At 40.0% G+C, this 15,773-nt stretch overlaps 2 protein-coding genes across 4 annotated transcripts in view; one reads left to right on the top strand and one right to left on the bottom strand.

Moving 5' to 3' along the window:
* LOC113035231 (protocadherin-15-like) overlaps positions 1-15,773 on the bottom strand; it is a 238,074-nt gene that overhangs the window by 166,049 nt on the left and 56,252 nt on the right. The window lies entirely within an intron of this gene.
* Positions 6,759-9,091, top strand: LOC145419673 (uncharacterized). Of its 3 annotated transcripts, none has more exons than XM_080287918.1 (5): positions 6,759-6,850; positions 7,715-7,816; positions 8,225-8,399; positions 8,544-8,709; positions 8,862-9,091. In XM_080287918.1, the coding sequence occupies exons 2-4, from the start codon at positions 7,762-7,764 to the stop codon at positions 8,707-8,709; spliced, it is 396 nt and encodes a 131-aa protein (XP_080144044.1). In that variant the 5' UTR covers positions 6,759-6,850; positions 7,715-7,761; the 3' UTR covers positions 8,862-9,091. The 3 variants fall into 3 exon arrangements, with proteins under 3 accessions (XP_080144044.1, XP_080144045.1, XP_080144043.1); XM_080287919.1 differs by lacking the exon at positions 6,759-6,850 and adding an exon at positions 6,938-7,213; XM_080287917.1 differs by lacking the exon at positions 6,759-6,850 and having other exon boundaries at positions 7,223-7,816; positions 8,862-9,089.

Raw genomic sequence — 15,773 nt, 5'->3', positions numbered from 1 at the left:
TGACTGTAACGCCACCACAATGGATTTTAAAAGGCAAAATTACAAAACAAAAGAAGAAATTCAAACCTTTATAGACTCACTGTAGATTATTGTTGTTAATATGTATTTCTCTTTGTAGATACAAAAGGAAAGATAACACTTCTGTTCAATTTATTCTACATAAGCACATTTTGTAACAAACAAAATGATTTGATTATAGGTTGGTCACCAGTGGCAAAAAACAAATCATTGCCAATTTATATTCATTGTCTACTGTTTGCAGCAGAAAATACAAAAAAAAAAAAAATTGTTCTTCCCTTTCACAATATACTGTTATGGAAAAAACATTTTGCTTCTGTCAAGAACAATTTTACAGTGCCATTGCAGTCTCTATAGCCTTTCCTATTATTATTTTTCAGTCTGACTAGGAAAGATGTGTGAAAGCTACACAAAAGCGAAAATTATAAGGAGAGGCTCCTCAATCTGGTGTTACTGAGGTGCATAATCACAATGGAGAAAGCTATATGAAAAGTAGATTACCTTAACTTAGAGTTCTGGCCCTATGCCCATTATCTTCCTAAAAGCTGTGCTTTTACCCGCATGATAAATGAACAAAGTGACAGCACAATTAAAGTTGTCCTCAAGCATAGTGTAATGGACTGGGTTACAACTTCTGTTGGAGGGACGCTACACTGGTGTCAGAAGTGAAAGTGAAGCTTTCGCCTCCAGAGTTATCTGTGCTCGTGCCGCCCTGACTCACGGCATCGGCTGTGGACGCTGGAGATTTTTGCGGGACTGTGCGGAATGCTTCCAATGGATTACTCCAAGATCAAGGGAGAACCTACAGCGGACACTCACGGACACGGCTACTCCGCCGGGGAACGGAGGTTCACGGAGCACAGAGAGCGGGTGAGCCAAATATGGCGACAGAAGCCAGCTTTGCATCCTCTCACCATTCGGGTGGCCGACAGAGCTCTTTGGGCTTTGGGGACTCCTACAGCGACTGGGGGGGGGGGGGGGGGGGGGGTGTGTGGAGAGAGACATGCCGATGTATAGAGGCACTTTCCACGCTTCCATGAAGACCCCCAGGTATGATGGCATGGCTGACTGGGAAGCTTTTCATGCACAATTTGAACTGTTTGCCAGGGCCGGTGGGTGGTCTGCTGAAGAGAAATCCCTGCAGCTACCTATGTGCCTTACTGGCGATGCCGTGTCTAGCTTGCTGCTTTTGAGCCCAGAGGGAGGGGGGATTATGATGCTTTGGTTTGGGCTCTGAAGAGGCGGTTCGGTTCTTGCTCTGCTCCAAGCCTGCTGCGCTCCGAACTGTGCAGCCGGGGGAGTCCATTAGGGACCTAGCTAATGACATTGAGGGGCTGGTCCACCGCACCTATGCCCACATGCCCCCCACCATCCAGGGCGAATTAGCTTGTGACCACTTCCTCCAGGCCCTGCTTCTGGATGAGCTGCGGATCCAGACATTGTTAGCTCATCCTAAATCCCTTCAGGAGTCCCTGGAGCTGGCTACAGAGAGAGAGTTACTGTGTGATGGGGCTGGCCCTTGAATAAGGTGACAAAGAAGGACCCATATCCTCTACCGCGTATAGATAAGACCCTTGACCCTGTGGCGGGATCCTCATGGTTCTCCTCCCTAGACCTACACAGCGGGTACTGGCAGATACCCCTCGCACCAAATGCCAGACCAAAGACTGCATTTATTACCAGCGGAGGCTTATGGCAATTTAAAGTTCTTCCTTTCAGTCTCTGCAATGCCCCTGCCACATTTGAGAGACTCATGGATAAGGTGCTCACTGGAATTCCCCACGGAGAATGCGTGGTGTACCTGGACAACATCTTGGTCCATGGTGCTTCTTTCCACGCTGCCCTTGGGGCCCTCAGACAGGTCCTGGAGAGGGTATTGGCAGCAGGACTAAAACTCAACCCAAAGAAATGCTGCTTAATGCGACGTGAGGTCACGTTCCTGGGCCACCGACTGGGGGGTGGGGGGGGCGGCACCATGGATGATAAGATCCAAGCTGTGAAGGACTGGCCCACCCCAAAATCTGTGCACAAGTTAAAGAGCTTCCTGGGCTTGGCATCGTACCACAGACGGTTTGTAAGGGGTTTTTCCTGCATAGCCGCGCCACTGTTCCACCTGTTCCATAAGAGTGTGACCTTCAAGTGGACAGCAGGCTGCCAGGGATCTTTCACCTCATTGCAGAAAGCCCTACCGGGGGCCCCAGTGCTCTCTTCACCTGACCCCCCTCTGCCCTTTGTCCTTGACACAGATGCCAGCAGTGTTGGATCTGGTGCAGTGCCGACCCCCTGATGCTGATGGGGATCAACCGGGTCCTGACTATGCGAGGAAGCTCCAGGATTACATGGAGTCTGCTCATGACTTTGCTAGGAGGAAACTGATAAGTGCGGGGGTGCGGCAGAAGAGGAACTATGACGTCCATTCCAGAGGCCGACATTTTGACATCGGGGAACTAGTCTGGGTGTAAAACCCCCAGAGGAAAAAGGGCAGATGCCCTAAGCTGGACAGTGACTGGGTTGGACCCTGTAAGGTTCTGGAACGCTTGGGGGAAGTGGTGTATAGGGTACTACTACAAGGGGATGGAGGGTCGCCCTGCACCGGGACAGACTGGCCCCCTATCGCGGCCACTTCACTGGGACAACAGGGTGGGCCACGGACAGACCTGGACTCCACCCCTACAGACTCTTCCACCACTATTGTGACAGATGACAGAGAGTCTGGAAGAGATCATATGTGTGGTTGGCTGAGAGTGTTTGGGGGGCGGGTGTTAGAGAATGTTGTGGGTGTGTGGGGAAAAAAGGAGCGAGAGTCGGGGGTTTGTTTTGATTCTGGAGAGCACGTTTTTCCCTGTTGTTTTGGCGTTGGCTACGGCCCACAGTAGCCTGTGTTACTATTCTTAATAAACACCGACATCTCTTTCTTCTGTTAGAGGGACACTACAATATAAACAATACATTATAACCTAATAATTTATATTTCACTTGCGTGGAGCCATTTCTAACAAATATTTGTAAAATTGAATGGACTAAAACATTTTTTCTGCACAGACCTTTGTGATCTGCAAGTATAGTGCCATGTTTTATAGTCCTTCTCTGTTTCTTTGAACTGCTTTGCTTGTTTTTGCATAAAAAACAACTCACTTTTAAAATAATGCTCAAATTGTCAAAGAATGTGCATCTGAAATGGTGACAAGTCAAATACTGTAGTAATGACACTTCATTGTTGATTTCCAGCTGCTAAGTGGAAGTGTTGATGCTGTTCCCCTTTGATTGCTGCCAGAGGAAGATTTTTAGAGTGAAAAGAATGTAAGACTAGTGTCTGATAAATATGTAACAGAACAGTCAACCACTGCAGCAGAACAAAACAGACTAGAGGCAAAAAAAAAAAGCCAAGATTCACTGATAAAATGTGACTGATACGACACTCAGAAATTACTCTTACATAAGCTGGATGACAAATTAAAGGAAAAGGAAAAAAGAACTTGCCCCTTATATCGTTTGGGTCCACTTGTCTCCTTAGAGGGAATGCTCACTGCAAATCAATGTAACAAAATCCCCAGACTGCACCTTAAACACCTCCTTCTCATATCCAATTACAGTACAAAGCTACAGCATTCATTAAGTGACCACATGAGAAATCACGCTCTTAAAATTATGCAAACATCTAAGTCATAAAACCTGGGGCATGCTGCCAGTATGCTTTTTTAGAACAGACATCATTTTAATAAACAGTGCCAGACAAACTGGAGCACAGGAAGTTTTTCTTTCAGTCGTGTTTCATGTTAAACAGCCATGTTTACAACCTTAATGCATCCCAATTAGCAGTAGCAGATTGTCCTGACACATTCAAACTGATTCAGCTGATTCTTTCTATTTAAATTCTGTGAAATATGTTTATATTATATGTTGTTTGCTGCTGTTTATATATTGGAAAATCAATAAATAAAACGGAGCATACAGTTCATAGTGTTGGTAGATAAATGTACCTAAAGAGAAAATAAATATTAAAGGTGCCTACAATGCCTCACTGCTTGGCTTTCAATCGGTTTTCAGAACAGTTGCAGTTACAAAGAAGTGGACTTAAAAATAAAAAAGCTTCAACTTATGTCAGACTTTTGTAACTAGAGACTGCAAACTGATCTCAACTTGCCAACTATCTGAAAATCAAGCTCAAGGGTCACAGTAATGTGATACCCACTCCTCGATTCTAGCGTGCAACTCAAAGCGTCTAAAGTCTAGAGTCTAAAAGAAGCTGACGCCACTTCAAGCAAGGTCCCAGATAAACACAGGCGAGCATGCACTCTCAGAAAGTCCACAAAAAAAAAAAAAAGAAGGAAGAAGAAAAATAACTAACTGTAGCTGCTGGTAGTGATGCATGTACCAAAAAGCTAACCATGATATGGTTGTCATGGCAACCTGACATGATTATGCTCTAAGCACTAATAAACAAAAACAAAACTTTTTCCAGCATCCCTCAGTAGTAAAATATACTATTTTATATATTTACACACATATATACATATATACACACACATATATACACATACATATACACACACACACACACACACACACACACACACACACACCTAGACTTTAGACACTTTGAGTTGCACACTGGAATATATATATAATATAGCAAACTCTCTGGAATACGTATATCAAATCCATAGATTAATATAAGGTTAGTTTAAGAAGCACTTCCTGTTTTGTGGCTTCAAAACCTGAACCATGTGGCTATCACATTTTATAAGCTTTTCAGAATCCTAAATCCATATCCTGACTTTTGTGGTCCTTGAGCTGAAGATCACCAGTGGCATTTTTGGTGAAGAATGTGGAAAAAAATAAAGATTTATTTAAGGTGAGTCCCTTGTGTGCATAAATGCACATCCAAGATATAAAATTTGGATTAAAGAATCAGGGGGCTGTTCTCAGCCACTGTGAGGGAAAAAAAAAAAGTTGTTTTATTCTGTAATTCTAGGTGATGCCATAGATTCGTGTGGCAAGAAGAGAAAGAAAATGAATTAGTCTAAAAAAGTGCCTCTGCAGCTTCATTGCTTGGCTCCCAAATTTAACAAATGTTAGTTTGTGTGATTAGGCGTGCTAGACCAGTTCGAAGCTATTCATTACCTAAAAGATGAAATCAGAGGCAGCAAGGGAGCTCCAGTGTTCTAACGATGGAAGTGATTAGCCTTGGCTAACAGACTCATCTGCACATGGCTCGCACCCAAGTAGAAATACACCAGGCTAAACATCGAGACAAGCAGCCCGTATTAAAACCACATCTTTCTCATGTATCTGTAAATTGTAATTCTATAATTCCAGCTCCTACAAACTGCAATACATTAACCAGTTACATTGTATTTGATCACTGAGACAAACATATTATAATCCACTGCACTGCCAGGCCAGATACTCCCATCCCATTTTTTCCCCCCAAATTGATTAAACAGGAGAATAGGTATGTACTAATCAATCATTTTAAAATAAATAGAACAGACTAAAGGAAGTACAGTTTACCTGACAAGGTTAAATAATGTATGAATAGAGTATTTATTAGTCATTTGACACATTTTTCAGTGACTAAATCAAATTTTAAAGAATATTAAAAAATTCCACATTTTCATTTGCTGAGAGTGGCTTAGGTTAGCAGTGCAAACACCAGAACCCTTTTTTGATTGTGGGTTGTCGTCCGGTACTAAATTCTCATTACTTTGTTGAGCAGGGTTTTTTCCAACTTATTTTGTCAAAGAATTATATTTTCATTTTCTAGATCAAATCTGCAAAACTGCACCACTCTTTCGAGTTCACAAAATCAGGGGGCGAAAAGGGGGTGGCTGCATAACTAAGAACTTACACATAAATAAAATATGAAAAATTTACTTGGCCAACTAACATTTCTGTTGACAAAAAAAAGAAGAAAAAAAAAAGCTGAAAAATGTGTCTACACTGTTAACCTTTGCTGTATTTTTCACAGTAAAATACCACAAAATGCCCAGTAACTTACCTGAAAACATTTCTACAGTTAATTACTGTAATTTGCTTTGCATTATGGGTATATTAAGGTTATTTACATTTACTTACTGTATTTTTTAAAATTGCGGTAGTAGTTATACCTACCGTTAACACATTAGCAGTAGTGCTACTGTATTATGTGATTTGAATGGTTCATCATACTGTTTGTGTATTTTTACTCTTTCAGTGGTTGGTTGCAATAGTGCATTACATTTTAACTCTTTCACTGCCAACCATTTCCAGATTTTCCTCCAACCTATGCCATATTTCAGTATGATACCAGTGAAAGTATTATGGTTTTTAGGGGACTTGCCTGTGTGTAAGGTTCAAGAATTCTGATCATCTAATCTGCTGCATGCAGTTGTATGCACATGCACAGCTGCTGCAAATGTGTGCTTGCCACTGCGTTGCCAAAGGCGAACTTCAGTCAGTGGAGAATATTGTAATAATTTGGCGGAGGCTTCTCAGTCGAGCAGTAACTGAATTGCTCATTTACTGAACGTGCAACATGTACAGAACTCTTCTGGGAACTAGTCAACCCAACTTAGTGAAACACACACTGAATGCATGCTGGCCCCGCCCACCCACCTACCTCTACCAACCACCACTCCATATCCTGACTGACATGACCTGTGATCCAGTGATTGACAGGAGAGGAAAGACAGTCCAACTTTGTTAACTCTTCATTACGAAAAAAAAAACAAAAACAAAAAACAACAAAAAAAAAAAAACTCTTCATTACGATATGCTCGAGAGGACAAAAGATTTTGCACCTCGTTATTGTTGGACCTCTGTGTGGAAACTGCAAACAGGACGTCATAAGGTAATGCAAAGGACTCTCCTACCTAACATACTCGTTTATTAATTCTTAAGAGCATATATATTTTTTGTGTGTGGGGGGGAGGGGTGGGGGGGGGGCTTAAAATCGGTGTTAGCTTGGTCGAAATAGCACATTAGCTGAATTATTCTGGAAAAAATAGGTTGTGTGTGTTTTTTTCTTTTCTTATTTAAATATATATTTAGATATATATTTTCCACGGGGAGGGGCGAAGAACACAGGCGCAACGACAGTCTTTGTCTTTTTCCCGCCAAGTGTGGTGCATTGTCCTCCTGCGCTTCTGTTCTATGACTATTGAGAAGCTGGCCATGCTAACAGTGGGACATTTAGCTTCAGCTAAAGCAGCAGGTAAAAATACACATTTAATGAGAATAAAGAAAGACAACTTTTTTTTGGAAATTTAGAGACTGCTAAAACAATCTTATCCAGTTTTGAGCTTGCTCATGTAGGTTAGCCTGCTTTATTTAATTTTGTGTGAGCTGCAGTACACAACACTAAAAAGTTAATATAACATTAGGTTGGTGGCGTGAGGAACTCCAACCTAAGTTTAATATTTATTATTTTTTTAAGTGGGAAGGGGAGCATGTTTTTTTTCCTTTAATACAACGTCTTCCAGGGTCTTTTTCATAGGAAAACCGTGTAACGTCTGTGTTAGGTTGGTCAAAAGAGCAATTAGTTGAATTATTCTTGAAAAGATGGGTTGTGTGTTTTTTTTCTTTTATTTACTTATGTAAATATATTTTTCAAGGGTTAAATAAATGCAACATTAAATTAACAATTGTCTCTCTGTCTTTTCCCGCCCAGTGTGGTGCATTGCTGTCCTCCTGCCCTTGCTGGCTGCGCTGACAGTGTGATGTAGCCTCAGTGTTTGTGTTTTAAAGGCTTTTTCCACCAAGATGTCTGTTGAGAGAGAGATGACCTTACCCATCACACCAAGGGTAATAGCGCTTGGTAAGTAAATAGTTTCAATCCTCTTGTAATATTTTTGTAAAAAATCTATGTAATTATTGTGGTATTTGTACCCACAACAACTTACTTAACAGGGGATTGTCTGTTTTATATTGTATAAAAATAGAATACACACAGTTTGCTGCTGTTTCTCTTATTATTTATTATACACAATGACCAACAGGAAAAAACAGCCTAACATTTCAGCACAGGCCAAAATGCCAAAACATTAGGCAGTTTTTTCCTGTAATTGATCATAATTTTCATTACATAATAAATAATAAGAGAAATAGCAGCAAACTGTGTGGATTCTATTTTTTTACAGTGTGAGGCCTGCTATCCAGCATTCTTGTGGAAACCTTATTTGTAAGTGTGAGCACATTGTCTTATTGGACTCTTGTCTGTTTTTAGGGAATAATTTCATGTCTGCAAGCCGCTGGATGATCAGTTTGGAGGGCAAGGTATTTTATGAGCCTGAGCAGATGCATGACTTTGCCAGCACCCTTGCTGTCTTCTTTGCGTCATACTACGTTTTCAACCTTGAGTATCAGGAGTCAGCGTCCATCACACAGGAGATGATACAGAGGTAAATACTTTACACCATTAAAGCTTACACCATTTAAGAATGAAATATATGTGATAGCTTGACTACAGTTGCAGAAACATATAGGTGATTGCTGTAATGTATGTTTTAATTTTGAAATTAAAGCAGCCTTTTTTCCGTTAAAAGGTTCTTTGTGAGGATCAATCCAGACATGGGAACAAAATGCCCTGCAAAACTTGGTACAAGCTGCAAGACAGGTCGTGTTGTAAAGAGGAAGGTTACAAGCATCAGCCCTCGGATCACCACCTTCCTCCAGCGGCTCTCTGAGTTTGAATGGAGGACTTCCAACTAGGTAAGAATACAGAGATGATAATATCTTTTACATAGCTGATAATTATATACATACTGTACACACATCCATACAACAGTATGAATGATCTCAGACAGATGTGAACAAGTGAATAACCTGAGCAAACATGAATATTGATGATGTGTCTTTGACAGGTGGTGATAAAGACTACGCTGAACCCGACCATCCTGGTAACGGAAATCTAAATCCCATGTCACATTCTATTTCCTGGGACCCACTGATAATTATTACATTTTGTAAATGATTTTTGTTTTACAATTGTAATAGTTTATTTAATGTTCATGCTGGTGGGTTTGTCCTGTTTTTAGTGGAATGAAAAACTGTTTTCCTTAAAAAAATCAGACACAACTTAGACATTCACATTACTCACACCCTCATTACACATACATATAGGATCTTGGGGGTGGGCACGATACACGGAGTCCAAGTTACCATCAGGGTGTACGCCTCACCCCTGGCGTCATTGCCCACCTCTCAATTTTAAATACATGTAGACATTGAGGGCTAGCAGGAGGGACTATGCGCTTACCTGCTGCTCTCTGGCAGGTAGCTCTATGCCCTCCTGGGTTTTAATTGCACCTTAGAACACACATGCATCAACACTACAATGAGCGGGTGGAGGGAGGTTTGGAGTCTTCTCTCACCCCCATTCTCTGCGGCCTACTGGAGCGGGGGGGCTAGGAGGAGTGGGCCGTCCGACTGCGGTCTGGGGCCTCCCTGCTGCTGCGGAGTCGGGGCGGTCTGCCTCTCCCCACCGCAGGGAAAAGGGTAACACCACCTGGGTCTGGGTGCAGTTCCCCCCTCCAGGGGCAAGGGTACCTAGACCCGGTTAGTAGAGTACGCTTGGGGAGTGTGATCGTGTGTACAGCGTCCCTTTATGTCTGTCTCCACGTCGGTTGAGTGTGAAGTACATATGAGAGCATGAGGGTGGGAATGGATGTTTGTGTCTGTGTGTGCCTGTATGTCTGTGTCTATATGTCAGGTTGGGTATCAGACGCCACCTCTCTGGGGACATCTCGGGCCCTCCAAGGTTTGGAGGCCTATCTCCACCCACCACCACTTCCCCTGCCGGTGGCGGACTCCCTCAGGTATCGGTGCGTTGGTGGTTCTTTGTATCTGGGGGTGGGCGTCCGGGTACACACCGGCTCACTCCTTGGCGGCCGCTTATTGGGGCTCGCTTGGGCCACTTTGGAGGTGGGGTGCCCCCGGCCTCTCGGCCTGGGGCTCGGTCACTCAGGCACAGCTGGCTGCCGGCGGAGCTCACGGGCGCGTCACTGCAACTCCCCCTGGCTTCTGCTCCGCGGCTGCTGAGTGAGCCCTCATCTGGGACTCTCCTTAGCTCTTACTGGGACAGTGGCGCGGCTGCCCCTCTGTGGGTCTTCCTTGGTCTCTTGTGTTCTGGGGGCCTCTGGATGTCTGGAGTTTTGATCTCCTCCATACCTGCTTGATACCATAGAGGACAGGGCTGTGGCTCCCCACACTCTCTAGCAGATCATTACATGGAGAAACCTTTGGAATGCAAGCATGCTGATCCACACAGGTATGCACACAGGTGTACACATGGGTATTCACAGATGCGGACTACAGCTTTCTTGGCTGCTGCCTCAAAGCACACTGTGCGCTGTCTATCTTGCGTGCTGCACAATATCGTTTATTATTTAGTAACTATTGATATCTATGACTAGCTAGTTTATTGTGATGGTGCTTTTTTTTTTTTTATTATTATGTTGCTCTTTGTTGTTTGCTGTCTCCCCTGTTTTTTTTGTTTTTCTTTCTCTCCATACAGGTGACCCAGGAGTTTTTTGTTTTTTTTTGTTTGTTTGTTTTTTTTTCTCTCTTCCCCCCCTTCTCACCGTCTCTTCTCCCCTTTGGTTTTCTTTCTTCCTCTCCCCCTCTTTCTTTCATTCTTTCCCCCTGTCCTATTAAAAAAAAAAAAAAAAAAAAAAAAAAAAAAGGATGACAAAGGATGAACTGAAGCTCCGCCATCACGTGATGTCACATGCTGCTGTTTCTGATGTCACTTCCAAAAAAAAAAAAAAAAAAAAAAAATCAGACACGGAAAGGTGAAGGACTGTGTAGTTTTCATGTACGCTTCTATTTATTTTGGTTATTGACATTGTTTTTATTCAGTTGAAAAATGTTTTTCTTGTTAAAAAAATATCAACAATAAATGTTGGTTTAATTCACTATTCTGAGACTACTTTATTGAATTATATTGTTTTTTGTAAATGTTCTTATATTGAATATGAATGTTAATATTATTTTATATGCTGTAAAACACAATTACAGTCTAAACAAATTATACTGTACACAATTACAGTGTTATACCATAAACCACACTTGCAGTACAGTGATACTATAAAACTTAATCACGGTAAGTCTTTCTAACTGTAAACCACGTTTACAGTAAAGCTGTTATACTGTAATATATGTTTACAGTAAAGTGGTTGAACTGTAAAACATCACAACAGTAAAGATAGATTAGTAATTACAGTAACTTACTGGCAATAGTGTTGCCAGTAAGTTGCTGTAAAAATACAATAAAATGTCTAACAGTGTAGTTGGTTTCACATCTCACCAGAATTTCAATATCATTACAAAAATATTTGTGTGTTATGAAAAATATTTGTTTAAATATTGACTTGCCATGAATAATGTGCATAACCGAATCATATCATACAAATTCAGCTGAGTCAGTGTTGGTTCAACCAATGACAAGAATACAAAGGAAAATGTTTCAGGTCCATTTGAATGCTTTTTATTTCTGTTCTTAGTCACAGTAAAATGAAAAAATAGCCTTTTATGCCTTGCTAGGTTTTCAGTTTTCTGTACTATAATCATGGCCATTTAAGTACATATATATATATATATATATATATATATATATATATATATATATATATATATATATATATATATATATATATATATATATATATATATATATATATATATATATATATATATATATATATATATATTAAAAAAAAATCATTTCTCATACATTTTCCAACTGTATTTCAGTTTTACTTTCTACAAAAGGCAGCTCTTTGTCAATCTTATGGCATAAAAGTAGAGCCAGAAAAGGAAAGAAAATCACTTCAAGGACCCTATTCAAACAGTCATTTTAAGCTTCTGATTGATCACTCACTGCGCTACAACATACCCCCATCCTTTATTACGAGACTTTAGAATGTCCTCAAAGGCATGAGATGTCATGTGACCATGGAGCCACAGACTGTAATACCATCATAATCAGAAATTACGTAGGTAACACATTTATGGTTGTCACTTCCAGAACTAATAACCCATCCTTGCTGCATTTCATTAATATCCAGCTACGCACTAAAGAGCAAGTAAAACATGACTTAACACAAATCGGACAAGTTTGTTTATGCATTCTAGAGATAAAATGGAATCCCTCTTGCATGCAGCTGTAGCCTATTTATACAAGCTCCTGTTCTTTGGTCTGGATTAATAGGTACCACACAGGGTTGTAGCAGGTAAAAGGTTCCATAGCACTCAATTAGATACACCTAATCAAGCTTAATAAATTGTGTACAACTCGAACTGTGTGTAAACAGCCGATGCAGCTCTTATATTTAGATGGCTGCACAATTTCTGGGACAGTGACTAAGTGAAATTATTTATAACTACCATAAGCTTTTGTGCAGTAAAATCCTTGTTAAAGTAATCAGCATTCATATTATCAGCATCTATAGCATTTACATGAGACGTTTTCTTAACAAGCTGGTAGTAGTAAACCTCTACTGCATTGCTCTAAAATGTAATATACCATCTTGTCTTTAGTCACTAACACTGCAGGTGCTTCCCTCTGCAGGATGATGTAACTGCTATTATCAGATGAGTGTTTCCTAAGTGACTGTTCATCGTATGTATGTGGCTGTGCGAGAGAGTAGCGCTTACTGCGAGTAGTGATCTCAGTGTGCACTTGACACAGAAATGAAAAGCTGTTATGCAGTAAATTTTCATTCAGGTTCCCTAATTATGCAACTTTTTTCCCCCATCCCACCTGTGTCAGAGGTGCGTTTTATCAATTTCCCTGTGAAGAAGCCTGCTGGTTCAGATGCATAAAGGCTGAGTTGTTTAGCATGGGTATTTTGGCTGGGAAGACTGACCCTAATGGGAAAATGTATAAACACCATTATGTGCTTTTGTGCTGCTGCTAGCATCAAATGAAAGATTTGATGTGGGCCTCAAGTGCTCTCATAATTATTGTGATGGGCTGGGATGGTTTAAACAACCCTATGCACCTGTTTATGCAGAGTACTTTCAGAGATAAAAATATACTTGAGCAAAGTAAGTTGAACGAAAGAAATCAGGGCTGCTTGTAGTAATGATTTAAAACTCACAAGCTGAAAAACATAGCATGTCTACATCCATTTTTAGTAATCATCAGCACCACTAACAAATCTCTTCTATATAATAATATATTAAATGTAAAAGTTTTGTTTTATAATAGTAGAAAAAAAATAACATTTGTTTCTAGGTTTTATAATATAGAAAAAATAAACTAATTTGTCAAGTTTAATCAAAGATCACAGTTAGAAAATGATTAAAAAAAGAAAGCATATAAATCATATAAAATGATTAAATATAGCAAAAAAAAATACCCTGAGGAGAAATTTGATTAACCAAAAGTACTTTGGAAAATTTGTTTAAACTGTTAAAAAAATGTATGGCCAAAATCAATATTCTGTGACATTTATTCAGGATAACGTTGGTTTGTGAGCACTGAGGAAAAGAGAACTTTGATAAATGCTTTCACTAAAGCAACAATGAAAATCCATCAAAATTCAGAGATTATAATTTATGAGCTGCAGAAAGAAATGTTTAGATTTTCTTGTTTACTGGCTGGCTGTATTGTACAAACTAATGACAATTAATATCCACCGAGGACAAATTCTTCCTGTTTCACTAAAACTGGATCAATATTCTGGGAGGAGTAGCAATACTTCTGAAAATGGAAGAGAGTTTTCAACACGAACAATACAATCTTGACCAAGTTGAGCACAATTTCGATAAAGATCCTTTAGGTGATCGGGGTGTTCCTCTATGAGGAACGCATGTCCCACTTGTGGGGGGGACGCACAGATGACTGATAAGCTCACTGATCAATCATCCATATGAGTCAGGCAGGACAAAGGGTGTTTGACAACAGTACAGTAATCAAAATAAAAAAGAAAGTCTTTTTAAAATTTATGCAGTTTGTTTTGCATATGTTTGTCATTGCACCAGGACTGTGTTATGCAAATGTTATTGCACAAGGAAACAAGGCAAACCAAAACTAGGAGGTAGATTCAGAAAGAAGCTATAATCATCCATTATTCTTTATTGTCATACAAACTATTACACATTCTAAAGCATACAAGGATAACATATAATTAGTAGTAATGAGTTCTTGATGTTTATGCCTTAATCTGTAATTTAGTGTCAGGAGAAAGTGATGGCAGCAAGATGGCTGTGTCTGTGGTGTGCTTGTTTGTGTGTGCATGTGCATGTGTGTTTGTAGTAGTCATAGAAGTACCGTGCACAAGTCTAGGCACGTTTATATTCTTCCTCATTGTGCACATTAAAGTAATCTGAAATGTTCATATACAGCATAATTCCACATAACATGATGTCTGATGTTTTGGTTTTGTTTGTTTTTTAACAATACTACTGAATATTGAATAGGAATTTCAAAAAGTAGAACAAAATGCAAAGCAATAAGTATGAATTCAGCTGCATTTAATGTCAGAGCCTGGTGGTCCACACTAAAACCAATTTTCTCTAATTCAGTGCGAGCGAGCCACAGACCTCAGAGGTTCTAATCCTTTTTAGTTTAGTCATCTCATGACCACGTTTTAAATCTCTAAACCCTCACTGAGGTCAGTCCATGCGGGTGCTGCTGACCGCACTGCATCTGTTTAGCATCAACAATGTCCTATCCATGTCACATGAAACTACTTAGCCACATGACTTGAACACATGCAGCTAATGTATGATAAAAGAGGGCTTTTTGATTTTGGTAATTATTTCACCTCAGTGGGCGACTTTTAACCCTGCAAATCGCACAATGACTTTTATTGTCACAGGGTTTGTCTCAGAGCTTTTACACATAAAGGAATGACTAATCCTTAGATAGCAAAAAAAGAGAAAGTCTAAATAATTAAATTAACAAAGGAGAGGTAAGTGAAAATCCATAAGCTTAAGCATTAAACTGGTAACAAGAGAATTTTGCTAGAGAAGTCCTTGTATTTCAGTGAAATACATCCCCAGACATGATTTGGCGAAAAGCCAGTGTAAGTGGAATGACCAAGAGGACAGAGGGTGAGGCCCACTCTCAGTAGGGGCCCTCCACTGAGTTCCTGTTTGGCTGTACCAACAGCTGTCTTATCCTGAAGATGAAGGATGAGGTTTCATTAACAAGTGCGTTTTTTTTACTCTAATTAAATTTTAAAGCCTAGCAAAAGTGGCTATAAAATAAATGTATTTAAATTAAAAATATAACATGTGATATATAACAGATAAACATACGTTTTGATGGTCATTATACATGCAGTGTTACTGCTGTTATTTTTAACTTCAAAGTACATCGCCCTGAGCAGCATGGACAACAATAGCTGCGTGAAATGTAAGTAGTCTTAAATTCTTTGTTATGAAGAAATCAGTCAAAACCTTACTAAACAACAGTGAGGTAATGTTTTTTTAATTCATGCTTACTGCAGTCCAGCAAATTTCTGTGTCAATGTCTGTGCTATTGTAGGCTGTATTATGTTTGAAAACCCCCTTGTATAGTTTTGCACTGTTGTGTATTTTATGCTTTTGTTATTCCTATGCAAGAAAGACATGGTACTGCGACAGTGCACCTGCTAGTTGCTGTCTACGTGGTGATGTTAAAGCATTCACTAATAAATGCAGAGCGCTGCATGCTTTCCTCAACGCTGAAACATTTGAACGCAACTGACAACCGGTTTTATTTTATGTTCTTCAAAACAAAACAAAAACAAAACAAGTCTGTCTGACAAAGGGACTTCACTGTA

The sequence above is a fragment of the Astatotilapia calliptera genome, chromosome 13, assembly GCF_964374335.1.
Source record: "Astatotilapia calliptera chromosome 13, fAstCal68.1, whole genome shotgun sequence".
Classification (NCBI taxonomy): domain Eukaryota; kingdom Metazoa; phylum Chordata; class Actinopteri; order Cichliformes; family Cichlidae; genus Astatotilapia; species Astatotilapia calliptera.
The sequence above is the reverse complement of the archived record's forward strand: the minus strand, read 5'-3'. Positions and strand labels throughout refer to the sequence as shown.

Excerpts from the sequence above, each read along its gene's own strand:
- LOC145419673 (XM_080287918.1), top strand. The coding sequence starts at position 7,762 with ATGTCTGTTGAGAGAGAGATGACCTTACCCATCACACCAAGGGTAATA. Across the intron at positions 7,817-8,224 it reads ACCAAGGGTAATAGCGCTTG|GGAATAATTTCATGTCTGCA; the intron begins GTAAGTAAATAG and ends GTCTGTTTTTAG. Across the intron at positions 8,400-8,543 it reads ACACAGGAGATGATACAGAG|GTTCTTTGTGAGGATCAATC; the intron begins GTAAATACTTTA and ends TTCCGTTAAAAG.